The sequence below is a fragment of the Pleurodeles waltl genome, chromosome 5 (genome assembly GCF_031143425.1).
Source record: "Pleurodeles waltl isolate 20211129_DDA chromosome 5, aPleWal1.hap1.20221129, whole genome shotgun sequence".
NCBI classification, from domain to species: domain Eukaryota; kingdom Metazoa; phylum Chordata; class Amphibia; order Caudata; family Salamandridae; genus Pleurodeles; species Pleurodeles waltl.
The window spans coordinates 1,032,981,184-1,033,008,982 of NC_090444.1; the positions used below are offsets into that span (position 1 = coordinate 1,032,981,184).

The window sequence follows — 27,799 nt, forward strand, 5'->3', positions numbered from 1 at the left end:
ACTGGGCCCAAACCGGAAACAGATACACTTCCGTGGCAGACACACACATCCACGTGCGAGAACGTGCAGAAATCAGAGTGCTCCTAACAGTGCTCCTAAACGTGGCCCTCAAACAGTCATGTGCAGGTGGCAGCCAATAAGCGCATATTACCCGAATTTCGGCCACGCATTGACGAGGATGCTGTAACGTAGCGATGCTCCATTGAGTGAGAGCTCCTCAAGCTTCGAGTCTCATTGTATCCACGCGTCGCGTAGAGCAGATCTCACCATCCGTTCCGATTCACTTGCATGGTGAGTTAACACCTCCAAAATGTTAAAAAATGTTTAAACATACTTAGAAAAGCCATAAAAAAATGAGAATTTTCAGGGGGAGAGCTTTGAAATAATACACAGTCTTGAAATAACAGCATATAGTAGCTGGAGAATAGAAAACGACCTCGTGTTCAGTAAAGACAGTACCACACCTGTGCACTACCAAAAGTAGCCAACATGTCTTCACTAGTCATCAACATTGTTGAATCCGAAACTGTATTTTCATATAAAGTCCTTTATTAGTAGTAGCACAGTACAGAGCAACCGCACACAGGTAATCCTTCAGCAAGATTCCCCACTCCCAGGATTCCAGGACATTAAACACTGTCAACAGCAGAATCAAGGTAATATTAAACCTAAGCACATGTGAAACTACAATGCATATGTAACGCAGTATATCTTTATAAGGTGAAAACTGTCCCATTTTGTATTCATGGTGGGACACTTTTTTGCTATCAAATTCACTAGCAAGGGCACTTTTATTTTGGTGCCCGAGAGTCTATTTTCTGTCCCACTCGGACCCTGGGTTTAGGTGAAGGGAGAAGGCATTTACCCACCCTTGATTATGTCTTCTATAGTGGTGGTTAACGTGGCAGGGAACCATCTCTTTTGAAGTCTGTCCCTATGTTTTTTTCTCCAATATAACATCTCAATGCCACATCATAGACATTTACATTTAATTACATATCTGGTAAATTCAATCTAGATTTCTGAGGGCAGGTGAAAACTTTTTAGTTGTTCATTTCAAACCCTGTGAATCTTGTTTAAACAACAGACATTGGAAGAATTTTCGAGGAATGTTTGAACCAGCAGGTAAATGGCGCCCACGAACGCCTACTCCAGTCTGAAATACATATGAAGGAGCTGAGTAGAAGGCCATTAAAAGTGACATCCTCAGGATTGGACTCAGACACAATCTATTCCCTATTGTACTGAAAGAGTAGCCTCACAATCATCTATATATGATACACAGCACAATGACTTTCCTATGTATGCCTCACTGTGGCAGAAAGTGTAGATTTGCGTGACCTCTGACTGGCTTGTGAGGCAGCAGGTTGGACCACTGATGAGGAGGTCGCCAGACAGGTCAGCTGGAAGTCGTCTCCTAATGTCATTGGTAGCAAGGGCCAGTGCGGGATTTAGTTAACCATCTGCCAGAGACTTGGCCCATAAGACGTTGAGGGACCACTCCTTCACATTAGGATTATTAAAGCATAAGCACAAACTAAAATAACTTTGCAACCCTTTGATGTGCTACTGGTGGTGGCAGCTCAAAGGAATATGCAGGCGTCCCATGATCACCATCAAACATTTATACATTATAAAGGCGTACTCTGGTGGAACCTGTGGTGCCATCTTCTCGTGCCTCAACTGAAAATTGACAGAAATGCCAAACAGTATTGAATAGATCGGGGAAGCGCTGTGTGCCTGCCGGGAGGAGGAGCCTTAAGGGCAGGAGCCCTTTAAACTTTCTCCGCGCTCCCGCCGTCGCGGGAAGCGCTGTGTGCCTGTCGGGAGGAGGAGCCTTAAGGGCAGGAGCCCTTTAAACTTTCTTCGCGCTCCCGCCGTCGCGGTAAGCGCTGTGTGCCTGCCGGGAGGAGGAGCCTTAAGGGCAGGAGCCCTTTAAACTTTCTTTGCGCTCCCGCCGTCGCGGGAAGCGCTGTGTGCCTGCCGGGAGGAGGAGCCTTAAGGGCAGGAGCCCTTTAAACTTTCTTTGCGCTCCCGCAGCGCGGGATGCGCGCGGGCGGCGCCCGGGCAAAGCCCGGGCCAAGGGCGGGCACGTCCTGCGCCCGTCAGCGACCGGAGGAGGCCGGGCTGGGCCACACCATTTTTATCCCGACTCATGAGGTGGGTGACCAGCGGATGAACATACCTTACCTACCCGTCACCTTCCTAATACAGGTGAGCAGTACTTCAGGCCCTTCTGGCGTCTCAGCTTTTTTTTAATAAAAGCCCTAATAGAGCAAAATTATGGTGGGAAAAGGAGAACAACACCCACGGAAACAGACTGTCAAACTCTGGGGCTGGACCTAAGAGTCTTACCAAAACAAGATGGGCAGACGGAAGGGGGGGATGCCTTTGGAAAAAGCCGGTAACAACAAGACTCTAGATGGCTTCCTCCAAAAAGCGGTAGGGGCATTAGAAAAAGAAATTGAATTGGTGGAGCGCCGATTGACTGCTCCCCCACCAACGAATGCTTCATCGAAAACCCCACCACAACATTTTTACCCACCAGTTTTCCAGCCTACACTGGCAACCCCACCACCAATTACCCAAATTACCCGAATGCCCCTCGCAGAGCCCCTGGACAAAGCCATACATTCTTCAGAAACTTCACAGCCTATGCCAGATAGGCCTGCACCCTCCCCAAAGCCCAGTTCAAAGGGCAAAAGGAAACGTGGGGAGGTGAACCTAAAGAATAAACGGGCCCGTGTTTTGAACTCCCCCAATCATGCCGTGCCTACTCGGACCAAGGACTGCACACCTGCCCAAGCTACAAATAACGGCAGCCTAGACATAGCTTTCATAATAGATTTTATAAAAGACGAGCTCTCCAAAAAATTAAAGCCTATAACAACTCGCCTATCAGATATTGAGGAGAAACTCGACGTTCTCATCAAACTCAATCAGCCAACCACTGCTACCTCATCGGATTTACAATATTCGCAACAACATCTTCCCCCATGCCCTCCGGCCAACAGTGCCAGCAGCCCTCTTCTACCACCAAGCACGGTTCACAACCCTCATTCACTTTGCCCTGATTCTTCGCATCAACCAGTGAAGACTTCTACTGATAGACTGGCCAACTCCCCTAAAACTTGGCACTCAAAGAGTGACCCTCTCTTCCCAAGGCGGACTGATGAAATTGCTTCTTCCATAAACACGGACACAAAATTGTGCAAGGACTATACCAACCCTCCAGCAGACCGAATGCATAGGGATCTAGGATCCAATATGAGAACCTTACACCTACCACCGGAAGCTTGTCCTTATGTGCTTGTTATCACGAATGTTCCTAGACTTAAGCCTAATATCCCCGAATCATTTACAGAACTGAAAAATAAGGCCATTCACTGGCTACACAAATATGCTAGATTTCCTTTCCATATGATACCCTCAATATTAATGGTGAGGCGGGTGGGTTGGGTGGGTCCACTCAAAAACCCCGGTACAGGGGACTGTATTGTTATTAACTTCAATGCGCCTTTCCTTGTCCAACAGCTTTCCTTGAATGTGTGTCACTCCAACCCTCTAGGGGGAGCAACCTCACTTTGTAGGCTCCAGGCTTTTTACCCTCATATAGCTGTACCAACTACTAAGGGGGCAACAATGTCACTCAGAGGTCCCACTAGGGCACAGATGCAATCCGACTCTCAGCCAAGATGTAGCCCTTTTTCGCTCTCGCTCTCTGAAAATGATTGACTAAAAAACAGCACTGAGTACAGCTCACTTCAGCCTCAAGGTTCAAACACTTGGGATAAAAAGCACCCTATAGTCGGAAATAATGAAACTCACGAAATAGGGCAAGGCAACCCTGAGGTCCAAGAAACCCCTACTGTAGACGGCAGAGACCCTACGCCAATTTTTGTACCTGCTCAGCCAGATCTTTCTAAGTGTTTTGAAAACTGTATTGGGGGTGCAAACAAGAAGTGCAAGATGATTGAGACCAATTTAGCCACAGATTTATCAGATCTCAGCAAACTTGGATATCCACCAACATTTCAGACACTCGAACTGCTCACGCCACCCCCCGATCTAGACGGGGCAAGAAATACATTGAGCAATACAGTAGTGGGAAACCCAAACCTGACTGGCATAGTTACGATTGAAAAGGGTATAAAACTTCTCCAAGGTACCCCATTGGCAAGAGAGAACCCTGTGGCCGAAGCTCCCCATGACAAAATAGATGGCCTAGATACCATCCTTAGTTGGAATATTGCAGGGTTGGAGAATAAAATGAACAACCCTGAATGGGGCAAATTCATAGACGAACACAAAATATGTCTTTTCCAAGAAACATGGGCATTGGAGCCAAAATACAGAATTGGTTATAAAAGTTATTGGGTCCCAGCAACTAAGGTGAATTCAGGGAGACCCTCAGGTGGCCTGCTTATATGGCTCAGCTGCTCCTTTAAATGTCGGATTGAAACAATTGACTTGGGCTGCCCTGATTTAATGGGCTTATCAATACCATCCCTTAGCGAGAAACCACTCTTAATAATCAATATTTATAATAGGAGCCTGGGTAGCAAATACGAGTTCGACACACTGACTATTTTGGACAGCTTTCTTTCTTGTAAATCACCTTCCCACTTTATTCTTATTGCTGGAGATTTCAATACCACTTTTGAACCCCACTTGCTGGCCCAGGAATTATACAAAGATGAAGATGCTTACTGGGGTATACCTCAATTGGTATCAAGAAAAAGACCAAAAATAAATAGATTAACACACCAGGTTGTGGACATTACATTGGCACATGGACTGCGGGCTTGCAATGGTCGCTCCCGCTCGGACCCTAATCTTCACCACACATTTAGACGCGGGGCACAGAAGAGCCAGATAGACTATATTTTGCTTGATGTCCGCCTGTGGGGCTATATGGCTGACATGAATATTGTAGAACATGAGGAAAGTGGTGACCATGAACCATTGATTTTATCTCTTAGGAACCTATTACCCCTACTTGAAGTTTCCTGTTCCAAGACCCACGAACAACAGCTCGCACTGACCAATAATAGACAAAATGTTAGATGGGAATCCCTGAACACCGATACAGCCACCTTGGCATCTGCGTACAGGCAGCTGGCTGATCACATGGATTGTATATCTCAGCCTCTAGAAGATAGTGGTGGGCTTATAGCAGCCCACACACGTTTGTTTAATTCTCTAAAAAAACCTTTTTACCAAAGAGTCTGTAAAAGAAGTTAAAGAGAAGTGCAATGCAAGGTGGTTTAACGCCGCATGCAGGGAAGCACAGCACAAACTGCTGAGAGCTTTAAGAGGAGGCCAGTCAGATCATATAAGGGAAGCCAGGAAAGATTATAAACAGGAACAAGGCAGAGCCCGCAGGACATGGGATGAATCTAGATGGGTTTCCCTCCTGGAGTCTGCTAAAACAAATGACACCTCGAAATTTTGGAAATTGGTGGCTGATGCCAACAAAGAACCTAATCGTTCGCCTGGTACCTCAATACTCCCTGCAGAGTGGACAGATCATTTTTCCCGATTATATTCTGGGATCACTGGTGTTACTCCTAGGGAATTGACCCATATCATGATTACTGAGACCCCCAAAATAGAATTTACGTTGGCAGAAACTAAAGCTGCGATTGCTTCATTGAAATGGGGGAAGGCCCCCGGCCTTGATAAAATACCTGGTGACTTATACAAGACAAACCCAGATATATGGGCCCCATATCTGAACCTTATTTCCAATGCGGTAAATGCAGGAGCATCTGTCCCGAGCTCCTGGATGGGAGCAGAGATAGTTCCAATCTTTAAGAAAGGTAACCCCTCTAACCCTGTTAACTACCGCCCAATCTCCTTAATCGACAACTTCCAAAAACTTTTTGCAAAGCAAATTTTGTCCCGTCTAGAAGAATGGATTCTGGAAACCAATGCTATTTCTGATTTGCAAGCAGGGTTTAGGCCAGCAGTTAGTACCATAGATCAGGTGCTAAGATTCAGAACAATAAAATGGAAGACTGTGGAAGTAGGAGGTGGCAATCTTTTTGTAGTTTTTATTGATCTTAGAGCTGCGTTTGACTTGGTCCCAAGAAACCAGCTATGGCTGACACTACCCAATATGGGTGTCCCACATGGCCTTTTGAAACTCATCACCCGACTACATGAGAATACTTATGCTCAAATTAGGAGCGGCAAGAATGGTGACCTAACAGAACCAGTCGCTATTGAGAGGGGAGTCAGACAGGGGTGCGTTTTGGCCCCAACTCTTTTACTTCTATATATTAATAATTGTATTAAGTATTTAGCAAATTGCACTAATGATTCCCCAAAGCTGGCCGGGACCAAAGTCCCATGCTTACTTTATGCAGATGACACTATCCTCCTGTCCAAATCATCCATGGGAATCCAGAATCTGGTTAATCAGTTCGGTGTATTCTGCAGAGATTACGGGTTAGACATAAATCACAAGAAAACTAAACTCATGATATATAGTCCCCCGAACAAGAAGCTCAGAGCAAATATAAAGATAAATTCAATTCCTCTGGAGAGGGTAATTGAATACGATTATTTGGGCATCAGACTATCCGATAAGGGCAGCTGGGATGCAGCTATAAGGAAAGGGGCACTAACAATCAGCCAAAGATGTGAAGTGATAGGACGCAAAGCTAGCACTGCAACAAGTCCCCCTCTGACCCTCATCTCTGAAATATACAAAGTCCAAATCCGCGCCTCGGCCCTATATGGAGCAGATTTTTGGGGATCTCACAGACAAATGGATACTCTTCAAGTTAAAGAAAATTATTTCCTTAGACACATATCTAGACTAGGGAAGGGTACGCCGATGCTCCCCCTAAGACTGGACCTGGGTCTAAATAGTATTAAAGACACAGCATACTTAAGACCACTTCTCTACTGGGTCAGACTATGGAAAACGGATGAACTCGAACCTTTCAGGTTAGCAGTTAAAGAATTATTGCCACCTTGCTATGGATGGGAAAAAGTATGATGGCTAAGGGAGATGAAAGCAGCTTGGGTTAAACTGAATCTATCCCATTATTGGGAGAATCCCGAGATGATTCCTGGTAACGCTAAATGCTTGATCAAAGACCGTTATTGGGAAAAGATCCATGAGGAATCTCTCGGCTCAAATGGGTTAGGTCGGCTGACAGCAGAGTTCCTGCTGATTAAGCACGAACCTCTGCCTGACAGCTTCCTGGATCTCCCTATACCAGCCCGTGCTCGTTCTCTATTACTTCAGTTCAGATATGGAACATTGGCAGTCAACAGCTTCACGGCCTGCTGGTCGACAAATAGTTCCTTATCTGACAAATGCACAAACTGCCATCTATGCAAGGAAACTTCTGAGCATGTCCTATTTTTCTGTCCTTTGTACAAATGCCCCCGAGGGAAGTGGATTACCCCTCTGTGTAAAACACTGTCAATACAAAATCGTAACAGTGCATATAGAATATGTAAATATGATACTTCCATGCTGATAGTGAGTTCTGTTTCTAAATATTTGGCAGCAGCATGGAAAATCTGCAGTAGGATCACTACAGATCTTAATCCACCGGTTGAAGTACAGTCTAGAAGTTAGCGAACTAGCACCCTGTTTACAAATGGTAAGATGCAATCTACTTGATCAACTCATTCAATAGAACTGATTAACTTAGGGCATCATTTTCCACTGGTTGATTTTTTAACTTTTGCTAACAGGAGCTATTGTATGTAGTTTTTAGGTCTTATTTTTATTGTATAAACCCGTTTTAAAATGCTTTTTATGCTTTTAACAACTGATCAGTATCATTTTAGCATTTAGCGTCTTGCATAGGGTAGGATCCAGAGACTATTTTGTGAGTCTTGTCTTAACTATTTTTGAAACCTTTTATGTAATTTTATGAACTTTTTTCCTGTATTAATTGTCAATGTCCTTTTTATATATATTACTTTTTACTTTTCAAATGGTCCAAATTTGGACCGAATAAACTATTGATTGATTGATTGATTGAATAGATCTCACTGATAGAGAGTAAATAAATGCATTTAAATCATTTTAATCCTTTCATTTCTTGACATATGTAATGTTTGATGAAAATGTATGTGTGAACAGTATGCAATCGTAGAAATTCATATACTCAAACTAAAGTTCAAATATTGCACAGTGTGCAAGGGGCCAACGTTGGATTGGCAAAGTGGGCCCTTCTCAACATGACTTATGTAGGAAAAGAAACACATTTTTAGAGTTTTAGAGTATTCACTCTATCCAAAACAGTTCTGCAATCCTGTTAATCAGATTACTTAGTTCCTAGGTTCTGCAAACTGATGAATCCAATAACTAAATTCTGTTTAGGCAATTATTATATAATACAATTTGACTACACAGATCAAAAAAGAATTGTCTGACAAACCTGGACTATTCAAACCCACCAGCCCTACTATTCGCCCAAGCATGCACCTATAAGTTGAACAAATGGAAAAACAAAAATAAATGCTGCTGTATCATATGACAATTACACATCTACAGGATATGCATTTAATTGTCTCCAAAAGGTTGTTTACAAAGTGTTCTACACTTGTATTAAGGCAGGAAAAGTATCCAGAATAAGCCATAACGGACAGATTCTTAAGATCTAAGAGCCAAATATATATCTTGGCAGTAAGGATGCTCCATCTGAATGGCGGCGGAATATCCTTACCCCCAAGATAATGGTCTGCTCCCAGATTTAGCAGCAAGTGGACCATTGGTGTAACCACTCATTCTTAATGTAACTAGATCACCTGGTGTGATGATTATATTAAAACTCTAAATAAAACATAAAAAGGAGCACAATGAGCTAGACTACTCTGTCCCTGCCATTGTTACACCATTCCAAGTGCCCAACGGACTAAGTATCTTAGGTAACAGACCTGATGGAATAAGGGCTGTAAGAGTCAGGCCTCTATTTTCACTTACCAAATTTAGATTGTTGGACATAGAGGTCAGTTTTCACTGACCATAAAACACATTTCTAAATTTGGTGGGTGGTGTACCCTCTGCCTGGTGAATGTTAAATCCTCCACCAGACTGACGGAGAATATGCTGTCAGCCAAAAATGAAATATAATTCAGTGGCAAACCAATACTCCTCTGCCATGTACTTTAATTTGGTCATAACTTTTGTTAGTGCCTGAGGTATCAGGTTCAAAAGTGGCTAATACTGAGATGAACAAAAGATTACCTTAGGGCTCAGACCTCTCTCTTCCGTTTTCTTCAGTGATAACTATGTTCCCAGTGTCAGGACCTCCCAAGGGTGTAATGTAACAATTCTAGATCGGGTGTCTTCCAGGAATCACCTGTTGCTCCAGGTTGCCCTCAGTGTGTAGCATGCAGATGTACAGACAATTGATGGTCCTGCTCATCCCACTGCATCCAGGTGGAAAGGAGAGCAAGTTACTGTCTCCTAACTAGAGTGCACTATGCACTGTGATGCACCCCGGCCACCTTCATCATCCAATACTTGTGTTGAAAGGGCATCCACAATATCACACATCCGTCCCCGGGAGCTCTCTCAGAATCACACCTCTCTGTGAGTGGACCCAAGCATGTCCATGAGGGTTGGGGAGGGAGGAAAGACGTTGCAGTTTGCCTACTTATGTCTTCTTCTCCCTTCCCAGAAAAGCGTCTTGAGCCTCACCCACTTCCTGAGCATAGTACTTCTCTCTTCTTGGCCTTTCTCTTCCTCCTCTCACTCAGAGGGCAATGCAGCAGACACTCAGTGCCATCCTTACAAACACTCATTTTCTCTGTCGCTCCCTTTAATCCCACCAGAGCCATCACAGAAATGTCACTGGGTAGCAGAGCCATGTCCCCAGCAGGGGAGACACTGACAGAGTCAGATGGTGTCGGTCTAATGATCCAGGTGCCTGGCCAACACCTCAGGGCTCATGGTGGGGGCGTGGTGTTGCTGAAGCAATACTATCAACCCATCATCTTGACCAGTAGCCCCCTCGCTATATTTTAAAGTCATGGCGGAGAAGCATGTCCCTGTAAAAGCCTCGAGGAGGGGAGCAATCTTTGGGGCAGATGTTAAACATTTTCTGGTTCCACTCTGTTGATCATCCTTCCACTGACCTTTCTGACTACCACTATCATATTTTTAAAAACACTTGAAATAATTGCTGCCATCCGGATGTCATCTGCACTCTAACCTGCTGCACTAATTTTGTAATAGTTATGAGTACTTATTTGTTTTATTATTTATTTAAGGATTTATCTCACAGGTATTTTTGTTGATGTTTAGACACTGTCAGAATCTCGAAGACGCAAAGCCTGGTTTGTTTGTGACTGCTAATGGGAAATGATGAGTCTGAAATTCTTTGGAGAGTTAGAGAGAGTTCAGAAAGCTTGAGAAACATCAGTGTATTTTTGAGTTTATAATGTTTACCACCCCCTCGACAGCCACGACCATTGTGTCACACAGTGAACTCTGATGACTGTACTATTGAATATCGACAGGAAGACCTTTGTGGTTCAACAATTTCAAGTACAGAATATTGAGTGACAAAATATCACAAGGTAAGTGCATATAGGGATTAATAGAATTACTATTCCTAACTTCACATCTACATGCCTTGAAGATATCTATACAGCATAGGTACACATATGTGGAGTTAAGCACAGAAAATCTAGACTTACTTACTTGTTGATATTATTTTCAACATCTTGTCCTTAATATTAAGTACCATCGATAACTTCAACATTTAGTATGCACATGAATTCTGATGTCAGGATTCAGAAATGGAAGCTCTCTGTGGTCTATTCAGTCTGGTGCTAGTATGGTCGCCACCCTCCAAACCTCCACTACATCACCCCACAGCTCCTAATCAAGTTTTGTTTTATGTTTATTTTCTCTGAGCTATCTTCACTTACCTTGATCTCTTGACTCTGCTTGTGCAAACTCCTCCAGCCGCTGTTCAATAAGATCTGCCAGCTTGTTCATGATCTGAGATCTTTCAAGTGGGCTTTTGGAAGACCATTTCGGAAATGCACCTTTAGCAGCTGATACTGCAGCCTCCACCTTCAAAAAATAATTATGAGTGATGATGTGACAAATGTCTGGGAAAAAAACATGTTGTAGTTCAGCACACCAATGAAAATTCATGACATTATAGTTTTTCACGATTTACTTCACACATTAATATCCATACACTTATTTGGGTGTCATGTACAAGGTGCAAAACACCATGGGAAATGAAAGAGCAATTTTATTTGTTAACAGATAACTCTGGCTGACTATTAAATTAACTACTAGATAAACACCGCAGGAAAAAAGTGAAATGGCTCTTATAATGAGAATTTTCTTACAAAAGCATACACTTAGATGCAAAATCCTTGCGTTGAGTAAAATTGGTAAGCTCAGCAATGTTTTCAGATTAAGCAAAGTGTGAAGCCTGACCACTTTGAAGGCCACATTTTAAAGTCCCCTTATTCCTGCTTTAATATTGATAAACATTTTAAAAATCTAAAAAAAGGTTAAAACAATCTTGGTGCAAGATATCTTACATTTTATTATATTATCTACAACCTAGGCATTATTTTACATTATTACTGTGTTATATTAATATGTTATTCTTGCTACATTCTTATCTCTGATATGTGCTGCAATAAAACAGGGGGGGGGGCTACATTGTCTTTCGACCACAAGAGTCTGATTGGTACTAGTTCCCATCAAGCTTCAGAGGGAAAAAATGGGATATGGGTCCTTAAGATTGCAGAAGGGACTTGTGAATGCCCGTGTGAAATCCTGAAAATAAGGTTGTACAGTTGAAGGTCTTTGGGTGATGAGTAGCAACTCAACACAAAGGGACTGAGTACGACCTTGGAAGGGCATTACTCTGCCCAAATGTAACAGATATCCCGCCTGACACATTACAAGTTTGATTATATCCTATGGAACTTGTAACACGGTAAACTGGATGTCCGTCTCATTTGGGACAGAGTAATGCCCTCCACCAAGCTCGTAATCAGGCTCAAGTGTCTGTTCCCGTGAAGGTGTTTCCGCCACAACGCGCATAGACATTCATAGTCACCCAACAAATGAGATATTCATAGCCACCGAACGAATGAATGGATACGAGTCATTTTGGTAACCATCTGATGAATACACATGGTCCGCAACCAGCAAAGGAGTTAGGAAAATAATTAATTCATTGTATGAATCCGAATTGGCCAACATTTAGTGAAGAAGAAAGTGTAAAAAGAAAATTGACTAGTCAGTATTACTGCTTCCTGATTATTTGTAATTTTGTGAAAGCCTCTTTATACATTACATGTGTATGCGTTTTTATTGCATATAAGGCTGTTTGGAATGGGAGTGATTGTTTGTTCATGGCTACTGAAGTGTGTGATTGATTTGAGTATGTAGGTATGCTTTTTTATGGAATGTCATTAATATGCAGATTTTTGCCCAGTATGTTTTGTCACATATTTATGGAATGGTGCTAGCCAGTACAAAGGGTAGGCTAGCGTAAAAAAAAAATGACGTTAGCCCGGTGGGGCAGACGGTATGGAAGAAGGGGGTTTTGCACCAAAAAATGACGTTAGGCAGGTTAGAGTAAACAAAATTACTCTAACCAGCCTAGCATAATTTTCCGATGCAAAACCATCCATACCATATGACTCCTGTCTTAGAAAAGACAGGAGTCATGCCCACCACCCCAATGGCCAGCACAGGGGACCAGGGTCCCCTGGGCATGGCCATTGCACCCAGTGCTATGAAGGGGGCCCCACTTCAGGGCCACTTACATATACTTACCTGGGTGGGGTCCCCCATCCTCCGCTGTCCCTCTGGTGTGGGTGGGGGTGTCCCTGTGGCCTGGGGAGGGCACCTGTGGGCTTATTCCATGGTGTTCCACCATGGAAATAGGCCCACAAGTCTCCTAACACCTGCCCTGACCCAGGCATTAAATAATGGTGCAAAGCATTGACCTAAAGTAGGTTTCCATGTCCAAAAATGACTTTAACTCCATAAATATGGCGCTAGACGGGTCTAGAGCCAAAGTATAAATATGGAGTTAGTTTTGCACTGAATTTGCGTTAAAACAATGACACAAATTCGGCGCAAAACAAGTATAAATATGCCCCTTGGTATGTCATCACAACAGTCATTTAGGGTCTACCTCATCAAAGGACCCCCTGCTATAGTACTGATTCAGCCCAACTTTCTACAGTATCAATAAACATCACAAACTATCAGTGGTGGCTGGTGACATCAAAATACAGTAGGCCTGGCCGCTACATACACTAAAACGCATACAATAAGCATCTATGAAGGTAAGAAATAAAAGTTACTTACCTTATCCTGCCGCATGTCCTTGATGCGCTCCAGTCCCTGGCTCCAGACTCCTACGAGCACGAGGTGACGTCACACAGCTTATCCAATCAAGACACTGCTCTCATGCTGTAAAGCAGCATGGGTGAAGTGTCTGGATTGCATGGAGCAGGCTGCCTCAGCGCTCCGGAAGGCACTGGAGCCCTGTGCCTGCTCTCCAGCCTAGCTGTCCAATACAGCTCGGTTGAGAGGTTTGAATTGCGCCTGTTGGTTTGGCTGTAGTAAGATAGCCAGTCAAACCAATGTGCACACTTCAAACAAAGGGGACACACCTCATTGCTGCCTATCAGCAGCAATGAAGCACTGGTCCCACACCAACACTCCGTTCAGCAGAGAGAGAAAAATGAAATGGCAATAAAATCATGTATTACCATTTTATTTTTACACTCTTTCTGCAGCAGTGTGGGGGGCAACGCTCCTCCGGTCCTATGGAGGAACCACTGCTGCAATTGAAAGTGATTTTTGAAGAAAACCCTTTGTTAAAACACTCCTGGATCACCCCATGGTTTCTGATTTATTTTCCCACCCTGTTCTCATCATTTCCATTGCAAGTATTCTGACTAAGGCATCAGCTCTAATATGGTGCATACAAAACACGTGATCATTACACAGACACATTTTCAAAGAAGTGAATGACCTTAAGGGCCACATGTACGAAGGCTTTTGCACGTCGCAAACAGCGAATCGGGCTGTTTGCGACGTGCAAAATGCACTTTGGTGTGTTGGTACCCATTTTTGCGATTCGGTAAACTATTTACCGAATCGCAAAAAGGGATTGCGACTCGCATTTAGGAAGAGGTGTTCCCTTCCTAATTGCGACTTACAGTCCCATGTATGATTGCTTTGTGACCGCGAATGCGGTTGCAAAACAATCGCAGTTAGCACCAGTGTCACACTGGTGCTAACCCATTTGCAAACGGGAATGTCAGTGAATGTCAGTGAAAACATTTTTTCAGAGCAGGCAGTGAAAAAATGAAACAAAAACCTTTCAATTTTTGATTTAGAAATGCATCTCGTTTTCCTTTAGGCAAAACGGGCTGCATTTAAAAAAAAAAACTGCTTTATTTAAAAGCAGTCACAGACATGGTGGTCTGCTGTCTCCAGCAGGCCACCATCCCTGTGAGAGCCGCCATTCCCAAGGGAATCACCAATTGCGACCTACCTCATGAATAATCATGAGGTGGGCATTTGCGACCCCCTTGCGAATCGCTAATAGTGTCATTGACAGCATTCAGTTTTGCGACTCGCAAATTGTGAGTCGCAAAACCAAACGTTGGTACATGTGGCCCTAAATATCTTGAAGGAATTAAAATATGAAACTGATGCATAGGAAGGAAAGTCGTTCGTGTAGGTATCCCACCATATTAAGGCCCATATTCATAGGAAAATGACAGAGCGCGACGCTGCACCAAAATTGGCAGCGCCATGCTCTGTCATTTTCACAGTACAGGGATGTGCCGTATTTAATTGAATGTGGCGCACCCCTGTGTTGTCCCCTGTGCTGGTGCTAAATTTAGCTGCCAGCGCCAACCAGGCATCCTTGCACATGTCTGCATTGAGGGGTATGATTGTTTATGTGCGGGAAGGTGTCTCTTCCTGCACATAAACAATCACTAATAGCGGATTTGGCACTTCTGTGTGTGCTGCAGAATGCAGCCCACACAGAAGTGCCAAAGGGTCATTTTCAAATGATTGTTTATGTGCAGGAAGGGACACCTTCCCGCACATAAACAATCATTTCTGGCATTTTGCTCTTTCTATGCGTGTTGCAGAATGCAGCACACATTGAAAAAGCAAAAAACGAGAAGGAATAAAAGTATTCTTCCTCGCTGTGCCTTGCCCCTGGAGTGGCGTTAGATTTTGGCGCCGCCTCAGGTTCAAGAAAACTCATAAATCTGAGTCAGCGTCAAAATGCAATGGGTGCTACTGTGGCACGCCTACAGCAACACCCATTGCACGCCCTTTCCACTCAAAGGGCTGCGTGTGAAGGGGCTGTATTTACATGGTGGTGTTAAGCCACAAAAAGTGGCTGAACGCCACCTTGTATATACGGCGCAGGGCATAGTGCCACCGAAGCATCACAAAACGTGACATTCCGGTGGCGCTAGGGGCTCATAAATATGCCCCTAAATGTCTCAAAGTGAAGGGGCTTCTACGCTGACTACAGTGAGGATAGTGGTCAGCCATTGTTCACTTCATTTGTAAAATATGTACATCGTGGCTTTTTTGTCTTATTGCTGTCTGCCATGCTAGATGTTTACAGGTGAAAGGAAAGCTTGTTTTCACATTTTTACTGTAAAATCATTGAATACCTAACTTGATACATGCTATGAAACCCTTTGTTCTCCGAGCTGCGGTTGTAAATAGACCCACTGTTGTTTTTGCCCCAAAGTGAGAGCCATACGCTTTGGATTTTCTTTAAGAAGTGAACCCCATCCTCTTCCACTGCCCACATCCTATGCCATTATTCCACTTTCTTCATCTCTCTTCATGCATCCCTCTCACACTGTTCTCAACCATGTTGTCACTGTGTGTCCATCTTTCCCCACAATGTCCGACTCAGCTTCCTTTCTGTGAAGTCTCAAGCCTGTACCACATCCCTTTACTTTTGCCCACTCCTGTCAACAGGACTCTCTTTTCTAGCCTTTATTTCAGCCACCCACCCATACATTCATTGATTCCAGGCATTCAAGCACTCACCAATTCATCCATACACACAGGACGACTCCCATTCATTCTTCCATGTACTGAGATGTCTCTCTTTTTGACTAACTTTCACCCACTGTCCAGAATACAAAACCACAAATACAAAATCGTCAATCAATGCAGAATTATTTTGATTTTAAAAGGCCCTACCTATATATTTTACCCGTGCTTTTTGTTGGATTTACTTATAAACGGAATGTCCACCTGGGAACAGTAGACAATGATGAAACCTGCCAAACAATCAAAAATGGCCACTCATACACGCACAAATGGTCGTCCATGAATTGCTTTTGGAGTACTTTATGATTGCTTTAAAGCCAGAGATGGCTGAAATGTTGCTTATCACGTCATACATCTTGGAATGGTAATTTAAAAATGAACTGTGCTGAAAAATATTCAGAGATAAACGCCTTAAAGGCCAGACTTATTGGCTATGATAAAGCATGTTATATTGGAGTTGTACAAATATCGTATTAGGAAATTGGATTAGATGGTTAAGATCAAAGATAAAATTGGCAACTGGAGAGTCTTTTAAATGGATCCCAGCCAACTACATGTTACATAATCATTGACTTCTATAACAATTCCCTCAAGGAAGCTATTTGGAGTACCCTTCCTGGCAACGCAAGTTAAATTAATGTGTGACACTTGTACGCAACCCACAAAGCCATTACTTGAGGGCAACCCAAAAATGTGCACATTTGAGTCTGTTCAATTGAACTTGTGTAGGTTCTGAACGCATTCTAAGACCTTCCACGTAGAGGCAGTCAAAGTTCAGAAGTTATGTCTGATGTTCCACATTATTCCTTCTTGATATATCTATGAGTATATTCTACTTTGCTTGTACATTCATAAAGAGACATAAAGAGTCTAAGGGGCATATTTATAATCCCCTAGTGCCACCTTGCACCACATAAGCGTCATTATTTTTTTACATTACTGCAGCCCAAGAGGCCAAAATCCCAGCGTCATAGTTACAGAGTGGCGTAATGCATGCACACGGCAAACCTTTGCGCTACATTATGCCTGCGCCAGGCATAATGTATGCAAAGTGGGCGTTTCCCAGTTAGGAGGGGCGCAAAAATGGCGCGAGGAAATCTATAAGGTTTCCTTGCACCATTTTTTACAGCACTTTTAATGCCTGCTCAGACCAGGCGTTAAAAGAGGGCTTCAATTATTTAGAATGAATGAGCCCCTGTGTACTCTGCAGGAGTATCACCAACACTTTGGCGCTACTCCTGCAGAGTACATCAATAGCGTCATGAAAAAATGATGCTATTGCCCCCTACCCTGCGTCATGGTGCGCCATATTTTAAATACGGCGCACAAATGGTGGTGGTAGGGGGGCGCTAAGGGGCGCAGGGAAAGTGGTGCTGCACTCGGCGCAGTGCCACTTTCCATAAATCTGCCTTTTAATACTATTAAGGTGCTCTCTCTCTCTCTCACTGAGCTTCATGCCCAACTGCAGCCTGGGCAATCTATTGATGGAGAACAACTGGAATGACCAAACCTAGGCCAATGATGGACAGATGGACTCAAAGCAGATAGGGCTGTTGCTCAGACTTTTTTGGAACGACGATTTCAAAGGAATAGCCACTGTGGTTTCAGGACACTCGCCCAGCCAATCCCTTTTCAACTACATTTTCTTACACAAGGTCATTGGCTGTAGGTTCTCGTGTTGAATCTGAACCAGCTGCAGCAGATGAGGCACACCGACACTTATTTTTAGGGACTGGCACTTATTTTTCCTCATCAGACTTTGACCTAGAGGTAAAAAGTGAAAAACATTCAAAGGGGAATGACGTAGAAAGAGAAAGACTGAAAAAAGGGACAAATGGAGAAAGCAGCAACGCGCCAAAGTGGGATAAAGGAGCAAGAAGTGGTCGTGGTGGAATAGCGAGGCATGAGGTGAAATCAAGACTATAATTTGGTATTCAGCGCCCCGAATCTCAATAGCTCTGACCACAAGCTTCTAAGCAAACTTTAGGCCTCGGCACCTTTTCTTTTACAAATTAAGCAATGGGTGACAAGGAGGCCGCGCGCTGCTACAGTGGCATCTGTACCTGGTTAATGGAGACAGAATCTTCCACAAGTGTACCAGAGAGAGTGTGTATATGTGTGTGTTCGCATACGCATATAAGCACTTATATGAAGATATAAACACATTATGGCCCTCATTCTGACCCTGGCGGTCTTTGACCGCCAGGGCGGAGGACCGCGGGAGCACCGCCGACAGGCCGGCGGTGCTCCAATGGGGATTCCGACCGCGGCAGTAAAGCCGCGGTCGGACCGGCACCACTGGCGGGCTCCCGCCAGTGTACCGCCGCCCCATTGAATCCTCCACGGCGGCGCAGCTTGCTGCACCGCCGCGGGGATTCCGACCCCCCCTACCGCCATCCAGATCCCGGCGGTCCGACCGCTGGGATCCGGATGGCGGTAGGGGGGGTCGCGGGGCCCCTGGGGGCCCCTGCAGTGCCCATGCCACTGGCATGGGCATTGCAGGGGCCCCCGTAAGAGGGCCCCTACATGTATTTCACTGTCTGCTGCGCAGACAGTGAAATACGCGACGGGTGCAACTGCACCCGTCGCACAGCTTCCACTCCGCCGGCTCGATTCCGAGCCGGCTTCATCGTGGAAGCCTCTTTCCCGCTGGGCTGGCGGGCGGTCTGAAGGCGACCGCCCGCCAGCCCAGCGGGAAAGTCAGAATTACCGCCGCGGTCTTTCGACCGCGGAACGGTAATCTGACGGCGGGACTTTGGCGGGCGGCCTCCGCCGCCCGCCAAGGTCAGAATGAGGGCCTATGTCCTCACATTGTGGCTATGGCATGCTTGTTTCAATGCTAAATTGACAACCTTTGAAACTAGACATTTTGCACTGCTAAACGCCATGCTAGAGATTAACAAACGCATGTTAAAGCCACATACTATCTGACGAATAGAAATTCCAAGGCGAAAAGTTACAATTTAACCAGCAGGTTTCAACAAACAGAACATATTTCATCAGTGCAGGTCACAGTGCACATTTATGCGCTGACAAAGTAAAAATGGTCGTTGAAGAGGAAAACCGCCGGCCCGCAACTTATTCAATATCTTTAAATATTTGTACTGCTTTGCTGCCTGTTCCCTACAACTCAAAAAAAATGTTACGTTCCATAACTTTTCTAATTTTGCATTTGTACATTTTATTAAAAAGAAGCTAGCGTTATGCTTGTAGATGTTTTAAAACAAAATTCTGGCAGAAATGTTGTTTTAAAACTGTCAATATGATCTGCTCTAGCGCTTTCCTAGTCAGATGGCTGCATCTCTTGGTTGCAGAATTGCTCCGTATTAGTGGGGAAGTAGTCATTTTAGGTCTGACGTTTTTATTTTACAAAAAATGATATCCAATATACTTACCTTCATCGTGCCCTCTTCATCCATTGGTCTGATTTACTGTCATTCAAAGTTTTCTTCTGTCCACAACAGCATGTATGTGGGAAGGGTTCAGTCCACTTCTGCCATTGCTTTGTTTCTCTGTCAGTGACGTCATTCTGCTGAAGTACAATAACGTCACCTACAGGACAATTAGTCTAACTCAGTGCCAGGCACTTGTAGACCATTGTGTGTTTTAATAATTTTCTTTTACATTTATTTAATTAACTATGAGAGGTTCCAGCATTTATCCAGACAGTGCTGCTGAGCCCTCGGCACAGCTTGTAGTGCATACTGCAGGTAGACTCACTGCAGCTGTCATTTTATGAACAGGCTTCTAATCAGCTCAAAAATGGATGCCTTTGAGGGTGCTTACACACACATGTGCATGCATGGGCAGCCTTTTTGTGAATGGGTTTCCACTGATTTAAATAATGCCTCTCTGGTTCACACATGAACTGGTGACCATCTTTAAATGGGTTTCCAAACCATTCAAAGATGGCCACAAATGCTTTTTCATGTGCGCGCATATTAGGGTGACCATCTTTGAATGTGTCTGTAAAACGTTATCTCAAAGACTTCTGCATGTACGTACACACATGCCTGTGCACCTACGGGTAGCCGTCCTTTTTAATGTTTTTTATCAAAGAATTACGAAAACATTTTTAAAAAGCAATGCCAAAAAAGATGCTAGCAACCAATGCCAAACCTATTGTTCTTGCCAAAGGTTGGTAAAAGTCCTTCTTCCTATACACTGGATCTCATAGGATGCATAAACACAACAAGGTCATGCAGACTGGAACAGCAGAAGTTTAATGCTCCCTAAGTAGTACTAATCATATGTTAACCACCGTGTTAAACATCTACCCTTTTGTTAACACGGTGGCATTATATCGATTTATAACAGAGCCACACTTATATAACTGAAGTGTAATGAATGGATTGCTTATGACATAGTTGAATCCATTTAACTGTGATTTTCTATATGTTAGCCTGACTGCGAGTAGGACAGGGTCTCTCGAAGTTTTACTTTATGAAATGTACTGTTGGTTTATTTGCGATTTAACATTCTTCCTTTTCTTTGCAGGTGTATTATCATCCTCATTAGTTAGGATCACTGTTCATTGTTTAGAAATGATAGTTTAAAAGTTAATTGGATACTTGTGATTTTCACGGTGTATTAAGATGAGCAAGAGCTTTCTGAATAAGGCAGACCCGAGAGCTGATACTGACAAGGTAATGCATTGTGTAAGCCTTTGTTCAGGGATGGCAAAGTAGGAGTCTACCTGCTCCGGAAGACAGTGTATCCTTATTGGCCCATTCAGAGGGAGTAGGTGAGAGAAAGCTTGATGAGAATTCTGTGTGATATAACTGTTTGTGTCTTAGAATAGTTTAGCAGATCCTGTTCTGACTCCACAGAGGGAAGACATTTCCCTAAATCTGCTTGTTTCCTCATGTCTGGTTCCTGAGCTTGTCTCTTGACCTCCTATGCCTATTTCCCTTGAACCTTAATTTGGTTCATCTGAGACGGACACCTACCCTTGCCACTCTCCATGCTTTAACTTAGGGAAGTTCCTTTATGGAACCAATTCATTCTCTGTTCTGCACTTTATATCTAGTTATGATTTGTATCACCATCGATATAATATATAAGCTCAGATTGATTAACCAAACTGATATACGTGTTTATTTGTTAAACTGATTTATCAATTGATTACAGCTGTAACTTGACTAATCTACTAATAAGCCTTTAAGGTTTGGACATCCGTTCCCTCTGGCATTTCTGTGGAATCAAATAAACTTCACTGTAATTTGAATTGTGGCGCTGATGCTAGCTCCTTTCATACACTTCCCAAAGGTCCATACGACCAGTAGCACATTTTGATTGACGAGTATACCAAAGCATTCATATATAGGAAAGTGCACCTGATCAAGGGCAATGTGCTCATAGTGATGCCATTATCTGGGTAAATGAACATTTAAGGGGTCTTAATGAGATTAAACTACACAAGCTGCCAGGGAGGCCTAAATCCTGCAAATAATACTCCTGTGTAGCTACATTAGTACATCTTTCCATATTTTTAAGTAGATTTTGTTCTACATTTACAACAAATCTATTACATTATTGTACATTAACATTTATTATAAAAATACTATTTTTATCAATATCAGAATCGAGCTAAAAATACATTTTGTAGTTGGATGGATGAGAAATGAGATACCAAACTCCAAGTGTAGAGGAGAGATATGGTTGAGGGAGTTAGAAATTATCCAGTATTAATTAATTATAAAACGAAGAAGAAAGCACAAGAAGAGAAAGGTGCAGATGCCCTGTCTGAGATTAGCATTGATATTGACTCTAGTGATGACTTTATAGAAGGGTTGCTGTCTTCCCGACCGCCCCATACAACATAGTTCTGCCTCCTGTCAGAGGTACCCCAGATAATGAAAATAATGTGACTGCACCCACTAACCCTGTCCAAGTTTAACATGGAGGACCACCTTTTTCAGCCACAATTATGACAGCCTCTATTGTAACAGCCCCAGTTATGACGGCCCTGACGGCGACAACCCCAGTCATGGCAGCTTCAATTTCTACAATCCAGTTGCAAATGTTACACTTGTTACAGCACAGATTCCAATTGCATCAGTTATGGCTTTCAAATAAAGCTGTCACTACTTTCCCCATAGCTCTGAGTTCCCAAATAGATGTATGGACCCTGTGTACTTTAGGGGGTGCTGTTGCACTGGACCCACCTGTAGCGTTCACAGTAACTGGTACACCAGGTGCTTCTGGATTTTTGGAATTAGGAGTCTGATCCCAGTTGGAGGGAACATTGACAGGAAGTGAAGAGACAGAGGAGGTTGGCAATAGACTAATAACTTGAACAGCTAGAGACCCTTAGATGCTGTTAGGTTAAATGGAGCTGGAAGAACTCATTATGGGAAACCTGGACACAATATACTTATATGGATATCATGAAGAAGAATTACTGTTCTTAGCTACAATTGTCACACAACTTACTGTAAAAACATACAAAAGGATAGCAAAATTGGCCAATTAATACAATTTGGAATTACCTAAAAGTCAGACTCTATATAAACATTTCAAAGCACATGTAAGTAATGACATCCTCATTAGTATGAGAAGCCCTTGGTTGAAAACGCATGTGAGAGAACCGGTAACTAGCATAGAAAAGTGGAGTATTCTGGAGACAATTAGGGACAAATGGATTCAGAAGGAAAAGAAGAGGAAGTTTGAAAATGAGTCTGGGGGACAAAGAAAGGAACCCATCAAACTAATGCAGATGCTAGTGTTTACCCCTTGAGAGAGGTACATGGATGAGTATATGTGCATGTGCACTGGAGTTGAGGTGATCTTGCTACATTTAAAAATAAAATCCCAGATTTGAGAAAAATTCCTGATTTGTGGTACACGCAAGCTAAGCCACTTCTAAGGATTGTGGTTGGAAGATTCATATACCCTTTTCAACACTGTGGTCCCTAATGACTCAAGTGCATAATTTAAAGTGACAATACAGTGGCCTAATGCAGGACCCCCAAGCGTAGCTTAGACAAATTCCTTATCTCATGAGGTCATGCAGAAGAATGATCAAGTGATAAATTTCTTGAAGAGATTGACTGGTTGAAGATTATGCAAACTACACAGGAAGCTGAAGAGTCAGAGCATGCCTATTATCAGCGCCTTCTGCAGGTATTCAGACAGCATATTGGTGCTGAACACATTGAAACAGGTAATGTGAGCAATCATGTGTCCCAGCTTGTCCTTTGGTTGAATCCGAAGGTCTGTGTGCACGTCCAGCAGAATGCGATTTGCTGACAGAGTAAACCTTTGGATGGAATACTTTGGCACATAAAATACTATAGTGATGAATTGGAGATGAAAAAGAAGAACCTTAAGGAGACACTAATGTTAGCCCAAACAAAACTAGCACAAAAAGTGTTCAGAATGGCCAGTACAAGAAAAATAGCATTGGTGGGGGGAACATAGGGAGCTGGATTTCAAGACAGAGTACAAATGATGCATAATGGGAACAGTGTTCCACAAATCAGAGGTCGCAGTGCGCAGATTGATCTGAATTCTCAAGTAGATATGGCAACACTGAAGTGGTTTAATTTGCATCATTATTGCAACAAATTAGACCATTGGAAGAGCGTAGGCTAGACTGAAATAGAATGTCTGGCGATGGTCAAATGCAAAATGGCAATTCAATACAGATACAGAATGTACAAATGCAGAGACCTTGGAACCACAATATGTCACAAGCCCCCACCATGAGATGGCTCAGCAAAATATGGGAAACCAGGATTCAATGTGAACCAGGTCTTGAATTCCTTTGAGGATCATGCCAGTTTCCAAAAGTTCCTGGTTTTCGATGTGCTCGGAGACTATGGATCTCATCAAAAGCAATCACAGTCCCTGAGAGGGGAGGTAGATTGCGTACTTGGTGGTACATTCGTGGAAGGTGTGCTGAATGACCATGAAGTGTTTTTTTTTTATTGACACTGACACTACCCGTTCCACAGTTAGAAAAGCGGAAGTCCCAAACCTACCCTCTTGGGAAAACAAATCCAACTTGGTGTTGCAAATAAACAGATTGTGAACCCTCTATCAGAGAAGGCTCCCGTCGAGATAGGTTCCTTTGAAGAAGATCATCAGTTTGTGGCATGTGATTCAAGTTCCATTAACCTGTTGGTCCGAGACTTATTATGTAAGTTAAATTGCAGAACTTACTGTACACAGGAGGGAGTCAAGTTTAGCCCCATGATTAGGATGTGGAATTCAATTTGGCCAAGAACGGTACAGCTGCTGTTCTGTTCCCCATGATGAAGGTAAATGATTTGTCTCCTGAACTGAAAGAATCAGTTAAACCTGAAGTCTGGGATTTCTTAGGCAAGGACACTGGACTTGTAAAAGGTGTAAAACCAGTAAATAAAAACTGTTAACCTGAATGCAGAGTATCGCTGAACGCCCCAGCACAATCTATCACCAGTAAAGGTGGCTGGAATTGCCCAAGTGATTGGGTCTATGAAACAACAAGGCATTTTAAGGAGATTTTTTTGAAGTCCACATAATTTCCCTATCATGGGCATGTAGAACCCTAACAGCAAGTATTGTACTGTGCAGGACCTTAGACATATTAATAATATCACTGTCCCTTGTTGTCCCCTTGCACAGAATCTTATGGTAACACTATTTCAAATACAATGTGAAGCTGAGTGATTTACAGTGGTTTATTTGTGTTAAGCTTTCTTTTCTGTACCACGGCACGAAGAGAGACAGTTTCTCTTCAAGTTCCAGTTCTAAAATATAATTTTGGCATGGTTCTCAGGTCCACAAGGGTAAACAGAGAGCTCTTCCATCTTTGATCAGTTTTTGAAAAAGAATGTAGAGATTCTGAAGTTACCAAAAAAAAGGAAGCAAAAAGCTGCCAAAACGCTGTATTTTACTTATTTTACCCAACGAATTTACCTTCCGAAGGAAGGGTTCTCTTTCGATCGGGTGCTCGGACACTCCGACCTCCTTTGGAGGAAGTTGGGCCGGTTACAGCCCACTTCCGGTTTTCGGGGGCTAACCGCGGTTTGCGGTCTAGTGGTTTTGCCAAGGGGGATATATGTCGGTGCAAATACGGCCGCGCAGCGGGCGCGCAGCGGGCGCGCCGCTGGCGCGCCAAAGGCAAGCCCGTCTGCGCCCGTCCGTGCCAGAACGGGCCAGAGGGCCAGGAACTCTGCTCCTGGTTCTGGAAATATTAGTTACACCTCTGAAGAACTCAAGAGGCTGGCAGGCCCCAGGTGCACCCACACTCTGAGCCCGGACACTGCTGGTGCCTGGAGGTGTGGGCAGTGCAATTGGACGGTGCCTTTGCCATCCCGGATGGGAAAGCAGGTAACCCAGGGAGTTGGGGCTGCAGGAGAGAAAAATGGTGAACTTGGGGTTGGTGGAAGGGTAAGGGATGGTAGAGCGGGGGGCCCTTTTGCTCTTATAAATGTTAGATCCCTCCCTAAACACAAATTTGAAATTAACGAGCTTATCCTGACTCTCAATATAGACTGTCTGTTCATAACAGAAACCTGGGCAAGGCCTGATTCGGACCCCGATTTTATTGAGGCATCCCCTACCGGCTATGCCTTTTATAGGGTGGACAGAAACACAGGTAGAGGAGGTGGCCTGGCCATCATTTGTAGGTCCGAGCTCACTTGCACCTGGAATAATGCTAGTCACATTCCAGAGGTCTGCGAAGTTATGGCCTTTAAATTGCTCCGAGACAAATTTCTAGTCTGGGAGGGCCTGCTAATTTATCGCCCCCCCGGTCCTGTCTCTAAGTTTCTTTCGATATGGCCCTCAATATTAGAACCTTTAATTATGGCCCCCAAAGCCATCATATTGGGAGATTTTAACATCCATTTCGATAATACATGTGACGCGCTGGTTGCAGAATTCCTTAACCTCATGGTGGCTTTAGACTGGGTCCTAAAGGATGGGACGGCCACTCATAGAGCTGGCCACACCCTAGATGGGATTTTTACCCGTCCCGAGGAAACATTATATCTGTCTACCACCCCTTTAGAGTGGACAGATCATGCCCTTTTGACGTTTAAATTCCTGGCCAAGCAGCAGTCCATAATATCTATTTCCCAGAAAAAACTGATAAGACCCCGGAGAAAAATTGAAGTTGAACCATTGAAAGCTACACTTTCACATAACTGGAATGATCCAAAGGTGTCCAGGCTGTCACCGCTTGTTCGATTTAATTTGGGTATCAAACAAGCAATGGACACGCTAGCACCGGCAAGAATCTCTGCTTCTCGTATTAGGAAGAAACCCAATCAACCTTGGTTCTCGCAAGCCCTTAAAATCCTACAGAGGAAATACCGGCAGAAAGAGCGCTGCTGGAAACTCAGCCTCGGCGAAGCCGAAAGGGTTGACCTTAAGCTCGCACTTAACATTTATAAAAAAGCCTGTCAGGCAGTCAAATCTGACTATTTTACAGGTAAAATCAATGAAGCAGCTAACTCTTCTAGAGAACTATTTAGAACTTTCAACATTCTCTCGACTCCGTTAGGCTCCCCCAATGTAGAAAATTCGCAAGATTTCTGTAATAAAGTTGCTAATTTTTTTGAAGGTAAGGTGCTTGACATCTACTCCAGCTTTAGATTGGATAAGACACTAGCTAGTCTGTCCCCTCGGCGGACTGTTCATCCTCACCCTGAGGTGACTACCAACGGGTTGTTAGACAAGCCACTTCTACTTTCAAATTTTAAGATGCCCTCCTTTGAGGCTCTGTGTAAACTGCTCTTGGAAGGCAAATCCGGTTCCCCTATGGATCCTTGCCCCCCGGCAATTCTGCAATTAGTACCAGAGCTAGTGGCTTCTATACTGGCCCCTATTTTTAAGGAAGTGCTAGCATCGGGTTCTTACCCTAGGGCCTTGAAAGAATCCACTATTATTCCACTAAAAAAGAAGGCAGCTGGTAAACCCGATGACTTGACCAACTTACGGCCTATAGCCCTTCTCCCATATGCGGCCAAAATACTAGGAAAACATCTTAATAAGGAAGTGGTTGACTTCTTGTCTGTGTCTAAAGGCTTGGACAGCTCGCAACATGGTTTTCGGAAATCCCACAGTACGGAATCAGCTCTCATTGCGTCATCAGACACCATACGCAGATTGGTGGACAAGGGACAGGGGGTCGTTTTGGTGTTATTGGACCTGTCGGCAGCTTTTGACACCATTGCTCCACATATCCTGCTTGACCGCCTATATCAGGCAGGTATCAGGGACCAGGCTCTCAAATTGATTGAATCTTTTCTATCTGATAGGTGGGCCACAGTTAGCAGTGGTGATTTTAGATCTTTTTCTTACCTTTTGCCGTGTGGGGTCCCTCAGGGCTCCTCTTTAAGCCCGACGCTATTTAATGTGTACGTAGCACCGCTGGCAGAGCTGGTTCGCTCTTTTGGCTTTTTTCCCACTTTATATGCTGATGATACTCAAATCATTATCCCTATTGATAAAGATCTTGAAGAAGTGGCTATCCGCTTCAACGCCTGTATGACAGCAGTCAATCATTGGATGAAGTCCAACTGGTTGAAACTCAACTGTGAAAAAACTGAGATTTTGTGCTTTGGAATTGGAAGGGTACATTGGTCCACTAGCTGGTGGCCTGAAGAGTGTGGGACGCTTCCTGTTCCACGTTCGACCTCAAGAAATTTGGGAGTAATATTTGATGAGCAACTATCATTCAAACCTCAGGTCAATTTGATTATCAAGTCCTGTCTGTGGACCATGAAG

General features: G+C 43.7%; 1 protein-coding gene across 1 annotated transcript in view; it reads right to left on the reverse strand.

Moving 5' to 3' along the window:
* Positions 1–27,799, reverse strand: part of ALDH8A1 (aldehyde dehydrogenase 8 family member A1) — a 231,340-nt gene that overhangs the window by 151,443 nt on the left and 52,098 nt on the right. Inside the window, exon 2 of the mRNA XM_069236749.1 lies at positions 10,912–11,059. Within this exon, the coding sequence (XP_069092850.1) occupies positions 10,912–11,059 (148 nt within the window). The remainder of the gene's footprint in view (positions 1–10,911; positions 11,060–27,799) is intronic.